This window comes from Lynx rufus, unplaced genomic scaffold (genome assembly GCF_022079265.1).
Source record: "Lynx rufus isolate CCGP_SWC_20201006 ecotype Redwood Valley unplaced genomic scaffold, mLynRuf1.p SCAF_5, whole genome shotgun sequence".
Classification (NCBI taxonomy): Eukaryota; Metazoa; Chordata; class Mammalia; order Carnivora; family Felidae; genus Lynx; species Lynx rufus.
Window position 1 is genome coordinate 111,438,556 of NW_025814867.1, and position 7,965 is coordinate 111,446,520.

Consider the following 7,965-nt stretch of genomic DNA (forward strand, 5'->3'; position numbering starts at 1 on the left):
CAAATCAGTACAAAAATTTAAATACAAAATTGATTTGCTATTGACAAGTCTCAAATCTATCATGGAAACTCAAAAAAGTTACCAGTCTATTCACCTTTCATGGTGTTCTGCAAAATATTTGAGAACAGTCACCCACTACAGACATTCTTTTCCTCTGTGGGATGTCATACTGCATTAAAACTCTGTGTTCAAATAACAATGCCAATTTTGTTCATTTCACATGGAAAAGTTCTGGTTGAATTTGAATTAAATAGGGATTATAGCTCTATCCCTAGATTTTCGAACATGTGGTTGTTTGTTTCATCTGCTTTTACACTAATGTGTTAACAGGATGTGCAACACTTAAAAGGGAAACACAAACACACAGATAATTATTTAAAACTCTTTTTTAAATTAAATGGAGTAATTCATTTAGTTCTGAGATTAGCACCATTGTAGAATACACAGTATTTGGCATAAATTTTGCTCCTCCCCTATCTAAAAGTTAGAAGCATATGCCTGATGATATACACACTCACACACATTTCATATATATATATATTATATATATGTATATATAATATATATATATATGCAATTGAGTAACAACCAATAAATAAGTTGGAAGGTATTTTAAAATGTGAAATTTGGTTTTACCTAAAGAGGTACTTTCTTACTTGGTGGAAAGAAAAAGCCCATACATGTACAGATAAATACGGATTTACAGATCAGCTGATTTGACTTGCTTCCAAGCCATTTCAATGCATCTGTTTAGCTGAAGGAGCCCAGTGGGTCCTTATTGCCTCCATAGTCATCAGTCCAAAACCAGCATCCTCAAGACCAACCTAAAGGGTATTTGGCCATAGAAACGCTGTCTGCTTTGAAAATGAAAGTTGGGTTGGATATCTTTTGATGGGAAAAGTTTGTCATATAATTAGCAGTGAATAAGAAACCCTCTGGTAATGAACTCATTTCTCTTTTTAAGAAATTGAGAAGAAATGGTGCTCGTTTACCATATAAGGGAAAAGACACCTATTAGGTTGGGGAGGATTTTCTTGATGGTTAAAATGATTCAGATTTGACATAGACACATTTCCATGTGTGTTTATACCGTATTTATTTGTGTATTTTTCCATCTGTACCTTTCCCCTCAACTTCTCACTTTTAATTTTGAGGAAGAGATACAAGAGTCCACCACTATAACCCCACATTATATCCCCAATTCCTTATAGTGTCAGTGGCAGACTCATAGCTGACTGAAATATTTTGTCTGCGTTTTGAGACCAGATTTGAATGCCCGAAGCAGTTAATATGTACCTAAGTGAAAACCTGGAAAGACACTTATTTTTCTCTTTAAACTTGTATTGACCCTTGACTTGTGCTGAGTATGAGGTGAAAAAGAAGCATGGGCACTTATTTGCTATTTGACATTTCAGATAGCTGTTCCACAGGTTGCTTCTAAAGAAACAGTTCTTTTCCTACAACTTTCCTTTTCCTCCTAGTATCTACACTAGAAAATACTACATCCATTTTTTTTAGTTTAAAACTTGAGAAATAATTTTTCAAAAAAATTATTTTCCTATGGAATTCTGAAACTTCTTTTCCTCCCCAAGTAAAAAATGACTTGGGTTTTGGAAATTGATTTTGGAACCTCAGACATACCAATTTGCATATATACAACACTGGGAAATTTCTTCAAAATTCAACAGCTACTGAGAAACACTTAAAGCTCCTTCATGGGTGAAACCTCATTGTAGTCATTTGTATGGGTAGGCAAGGAAGGGGGATTTTTATAAGCATGTAAGCAATTGAAAACTGATGATAATGAACATTCCACGAAACTGGAAAGTTATTATTTTTTTCTTATGACTTCCACGTGCTTATGTTGGTTGGATCATAGTGGAAATTACATGGAGGGAAGAAAAAAGAAAAAAAAATTACAGAAAATAAAACAAAAAGAACGCTTGAGAAAGAAGTGAATTAACTACTGCCCCTGTCTCCCAGCTGGTTGTTTAGCTTCTTTCGTGGCACTGTCTCATGTCCCTCAAACGTCTCATCCAGTGCAAGGCACAGAGGAGGCACTGAGTAAATTACACGGTGGTTGATTGGTTCACTTGTTCTTTTAGAGAGACAAGATAGACAATTCTGAGTAGGACTCATACTGAGAAAAGATACAGCCTCTGACAGGAGGGAAATATCCCTTGGACTAAAACCCTACTGGTCCCCCCTGATTCCCTCCCGCTGGGGCTGTAACACAGCAGAACCCCTCACCCACATTCCATGGCAAAATATCTGCACAAATACAGAGGAAATTATGCAAGTAAATACGGTATGTAATTGTTATCAATGACATTTCTTTAAGCCATATTGATAAATCTTTAAACAGTATGAGCAAATGACTTTCATTAGCTATGATCTTTCATACTGAAATATTCTGAATGATCTGAATAAGCAGGTTATGGAAGCATATAACAATACAACAGCTAATATGATTCCAGTGGGTACAACACAAGTGTCAGTACTTGATACATAAATCTATCCCATCATTTTCAATTATAGGCTGCTGTGCAGAGCATTAAACATGCATCTTAGTTTTTATTTGTACACGATGGTTCAAATTTTCACTGAAATATAACTTTCCAACTATATAAATGTTTTGAAGCAATTACATTTTTCATTTGGATTTTTTCGGTGCATCATTTTCTTTTCTTCTATTAAATCTCTCTTTCTTTTCTTTTTTACATGGGATACAATAAATATCCTGAAAAGGAGGAATGGACGTACTGCCCAGCATACAGTCCTGCGGCCTGTTCTGAGGGCATCTGGAGGAACACTCGGTCTCCGGGCCTGAGCAGCAGCACCGCACTTCCAGATGCCTGGTCCAGAAAGCCCTTTTTGTACTCATCATACGTGTACATCATGGGCTCATTGTTCTTGAACAGAGCAACCCACACGTTGCCCCCCTTGCAGTGAACATGGTATGCAAAGTAGTAGACCCCAGGGACCTCGCAGGTGAAGATGCCCGTCTGTGGGTTGTAGTTCTGTCTGCCATTATAGAGCAGTTTGTCAAACTTCACCGGGGCCCCCACAGGTGGGAAGGGTGCAGTCAGCTCAGCTGTAAAGGCAGGCATCTCGTAGGCTGGCCCTCCATTCTTGCCTTTCTTAGCCCCATAGGCATGGGGGGGTTTCACTCCATCAATTCCCAGCCCCATGTCTGGCAGATACTCTCCATGGGGTGGTGGTGTAGGGGGCATCACAGCTGGGGGACCTGGGGGTCCTGGAGGGCCTGGGGGCCCTGGAAGGCCCGGCTGCCCTTGAGGACCAAGGGCACCAGGCTTCCCTGGGGGGCCATGAAGTCCTGCTACTCCAGGCTTCCCTACTCCAGGGAACCCAGGGGGCCCTGGGATGCCCGGTTCCCCTTTGGGGCCTGGCATTCCAGGTGGTCCAATGGGCCCACTGGGGCCCGCAATCCCTGGGATGCCTGGAGGACCCTGTAAACCCTGATCCCCTGGGATTCCTGGCTCTCCCTTTGGTCCAAGCAGCCCAGGAGCACCAGGGAGCCCCGGTAAACCTTTGAGCCCAGCTTCCCCCTTGGGCCCTATGGGACCTGGCAAACCCCTCATGCCAGGGGGCCCTACTTCACCAAGAAAACCTGGCTTTCCTGGGAAGCCTTGAAGCCCTGGCTCACCCTTGGGACCTGGTGGCCCCTGTGGCCCTACAACCCCACCTTCTCCTTTGGGTCCGGGAAAACCAATAGCACCTGGAGGGCCCATAGGACCTGGGATTCCAGGCAGGCCTGGCTCTCCTGGGGGACCCCCCATTCCTGGGGCTCCTACTGGTCCTTTCTCCCCTCTTGGTCCCAGAGCCCCAGGCAGACCCCCTATGCCCTTGTCACCTTTGGGTCCTGGGAAGCCAGGTTTCCCAATCCCTGGAATGCCTGGGGGTCCTGGCAGCCCTGGCAGTCCTTGTTCCCCTTTCCCGCCTGGAAATCCTGGCTGGCCAGGGATCCCATCCTGGCCTGGTTTCCCAACTCCAGGCATCCCAGGAGGCCCTTGAACTCCTGGGACTCCAATAGGGCCTTGTGGACCAGGTTCGCCTGGAGGACCTGGCTTTCCCAGGGGGCCCTGGGGCCCAGGGAAGCCTGTAACTCCTGGTTTGCCGACTCCTGGAAGTCCAACAGGGCCAGGAGGGCCATGCATCCCTGGAGGACCCTTCAGGCCTGGCAGACCTGGCATCCCGAAGCCCTTCTCTCCTTTAGGACCCTGAAGGCCTGGAGGTCCTGGTGGTCCTTTGGGTCCTCGCTCACCCTTTGCACCTGGTTGCCCTGGTAACCCTGGCCCACCTGGTTTTCCAATGCCAGGAAGTCCATGGGGCCCTGGAGGTCCTTGTGGTCCTGGGATCCCCATCGGCCCGATCTCCCCTTTGGGTCCAATTTCACCTTTTGCTCCGGGCATTCCCATGGCTCCTGGCTTTCCTGGCATTCCGGGCATACCTGGTTTTCCAATTCCTGGATATCCTTGTGGCCCTGGCTTTCCTTTGGTTCCAGGTATCCCATGACCTGGTAAGCCAGGGGGCCCAGGTGGTCCTCTTGGGCCAGGCTCTCCACGCGGACCTTGCTCCCCTCGTAAACTTGCTAATGGTATTTCTATTGGGGGAGAGGGAATGGGAGTGGGGGCAAGGAGGGAAAAAAAAAGAGAAAGAAAAATTAATATTTATTATTCCTTACTTAAGGAAGTCATGACGATCATTATTTAATTTTGACACCTTAGCCTATTACTTACTGAAAGGAGAGACTAGGAATAATGTGCTCATCTTCCGGGACTGTGTTATCCGTACTTAAAGGACAATCAGGCTGATAACTGTTTTGTCATGTTTGAAATACTATTGAGAACTGATATCTGTAGCTGCTTTTATCAGCATTGGTTATATAAAAAAGCTAAAAAGTAATGAGGAAACATTTTTCCAAGTACAAAACTCCAAAGTTTTGAGATGGTGTGTTTGCTATGAAGATTTTAGAAAATTCAAAGAAGGATGAAGAAAAATCAAAGTTGCCTATAAGCCCACTACTCAAGAGATAATCACTTGACATTTATATGTATTTTCATCTCATGTATTCTAGGTGTGTGTATGTGTTGAACAGTGTTGGCGTTTTTATTTTTTTTATTATTTATTCTACCTAATGTATTTTTCCATGTCCTTGATTTTTAATACATTTTATATATTAAATATATATTAATATATTTATATTTATATACTTATTTATATATAATTATATATTTATATGTATTTAATATATATTTAAATATATATTTTATGCTAAATAGTATTTCCTATTAAATAATATTTTTGGCTAAATAATATTTTAATGTATCTTATATATTAAATACATATTTTGTGGCTAAATAATATTTCCTCTTGTGCTGAAAAGCAGTAGATGTGTTTAATGAAAGTAATTATCTTGTGGATTCAGGGAAGAATAGAAGCATTTTATCTTGTATGTGGTTTAATAACATCTTCCACGTCTGTCTCTAGAGCCAAATACATTTGCTTAATTCCTTTAATGTGCTATAGGATTTCCTGAGCCTCAAATATGAATTCTTTAATAAAATATTCCTCATTTGCAAATTAGGTTTCAAACAGGAGAAGTAAGGTACTTTAGGCTGACAAGCAGTGTGGAGAAGGAATTGAGCTGGGATTAGGGGCAGGAAGCTCTTCTTGGACTTGAAATGAGATCTGGACTGGGCCATTTAAGCCTTCACTGTCTCTGCTTGCCTCTCTGCAGCAAGGATAATATAGCCACACTACAACATTAGATAATAGATAATGAAAGATGTTATGCTTTCTCAGATTGTTATCAAAATACAAAGCACATGTTTGTTGGGATGATTATGCTGTGCCTTTCACGGCAATACAACTCCGGATCTTCTATGCTACTGAAATGAAACACAAAGAAATGAAATTTATGGCCTCAAAGTTTCATTTTAACAAATAGCCATATCTTAATCCTGACCATTATATTTTTCACTGAGCTACTGTCAGGGAACAAAATAGAACCATAGAATTTATATTCTTAGCAAATTCCCCAATTGCAATCTGGTACCCATCAGAATAAGAACAGGAAGTGCCACAAGCCAGGCAGGCCACTCAAGAAAGGAAGGAAAACAATCCTGATAATCCCTTAAGTGGGCTATCAGCTCCTAAAGAGAAGAAAATTGGGAATGCTTCTTTTACGCTAAGTAGATATTCTAGTGCTATTAAGACATATTATTTCTAAGCAGTGTGTAGCTACTATATCAAGAACTTCTGGGACAGGGTCATGTCTTACTCATCAGGAATCCTTGATGTCTAGCACAGTGCCTGAACATACTCTTCTTATCTAGAGTTTCTTGAATGACCAACTGTAGCAAGTCAGAAGTTTCTATGTTGTTTTAGTATTTACTTAGCATTTTACTTACCTTATGCCACTGATTTTTCTCAACAAATCTTAACTTTACAGATGAAGAAAAGTAGTTTCAGAGAGTTTTTTTTTTTTCATTGAGGTATAGTTGACGTACAATATTATATTATTTTCAGGTCTCTCATTTCTGGCCTCTAGGCCTCTTAGCACCAAATCCAGTCGTACCCCAGAAGTAGAGCTTCCTGCTTTTGCAGGGACCAGTAGGAATGGCCTCCACTTTCTCAAAGGGAATTGCTATGCCGATGCAGTTCCTTTCCTATAAATGCTAGGTTTCCTCAGAATCCAGCTAAAACAACTGAGGTTTTAAGAAAGTGTCTCTCACAGTGCTAAGCATGTTGTAGGTGCTGAATAACTAATGAATATGGCTGGAAAGCAGTGGGAAAAATGTTCATCTGTCATGCAGTCCTTACCTTTTATAGTCTCCTTTTGTCAGTTTATTAACAGGTGTAGTAGCTTAATTCAAGCACTCTTAAAAACAGTGACATTTATCCAGCTCCTAGATCACAAAATGCTTTCAAATATATATATTTTTAACACAGTAGGTCCTTACAACATTGGTGTCCCAATTCAGAAGACTGACTTATCACCTGTTTTCCCCCATTGCTTTAATCCCCCCAGCATCTGGCCAAGAGTCTGACACAAAAATAGATGCTCATGAAATAGTTGCCAAATGTTTGAACAGATAATGAGTAAGAGAATAAATTATTTGTTATTAAATATGTTTTGTGCCATTTAATGCTATTAAAGCACAACAGAAAACTAATTTTGTCTGTATTTTTAGGTCTTGAACTTTTTGAGGATAGAGTTTAGAACACAGTGAACACTTAATGAATATCAGTAATACATTCAAGAATAAAAATTTATAAAATGTAGCTTTTCCCCTGATCTCATAGTTGAGGATTTTGGAAAGCTGCCATTTCATAACAGCACAGGAATGTGATGTTACCTTTGCCTTTCTTAGGTGCTGCTTCCTTGCCCATTCTTGGCACTGGCTGAATTTCCTTCATATATTGGGGTAGATGTGGATATTCTTTGCCATACTGCATGTGGGGCAGCTCCTTGCCCATGGTAAGGCCATCTTTGCCCAAAGGCATGTGAGGTACTTGCTGGCCCAGAGGCTGGTATTGTGGAATTTGTGGTGGGATCTGAGGAGGAATTTGTGGTGGCAGCGGCTTGATCCCATAGTAAGCACCAGCCTGAATGAGCCTGATGGAGCCCAGGGAAATGGTAAGCAGCACTCCCAGCAGCTGCAGAGGGCCAGGTGGCACAGCCATCACCTGTGGAAGGAAGGAATGCACCAACATGGTGAAAGCCTTACAGGCCAATAGATACGTCTATTTAGAGAAAGAAGGGGGAGAAGAAGGAAACAGTCTTTATCAGCAGAACATCACCAGTGGAAGATAAATGAAAAGGAAGAAGATGATGCCTTTTCAGGAGAAAACAAGCAAAAAACAGAAAAGAGTAGGAACTGTCAAATGAAGGCAATTGGTGGAATTATAAGCTATGGGAAATATCAATTCTGCCTTCTT

At 41.5% G+C, this 7,965-nt stretch overlaps 1 protein-coding gene across 2 annotated transcripts; it reads right to left on the minus strand.

Annotated features, from left to right (window-relative positions):
- Nucleotides 1–2,717: 2,717 nt before the first annotated feature.
- COL8A1 (collagen type VIII alpha 1 chain) lies at nucleotides 2,718–7,710 on the minus strand. Of its 2 annotated transcripts, XM_047100270.1 has the most exons (3): nucleotides 7,383–7,710; nucleotides 6,375–6,377; nucleotides 2,718–4,624 (listed from the first exon to the last, which is right to left on the minus strand). In XM_047100270.1, the coding sequence occupies exons 1-3, from the start codon at nucleotides 7,708–7,710 to the stop codon at nucleotides 2,718–2,720; spliced, it is 2,238 nt and encodes a 745-aa protein (XP_046956226.1). The 2 variants fall into 2 exon arrangements, with proteins under 2 accessions (XP_046956226.1, XP_046956227.1); XM_047100271.1 differs by lacking the exon at nucleotides 6,375–6,377.
- Nucleotides 7,711–7,965: the final 255 nt, after the last annotated feature.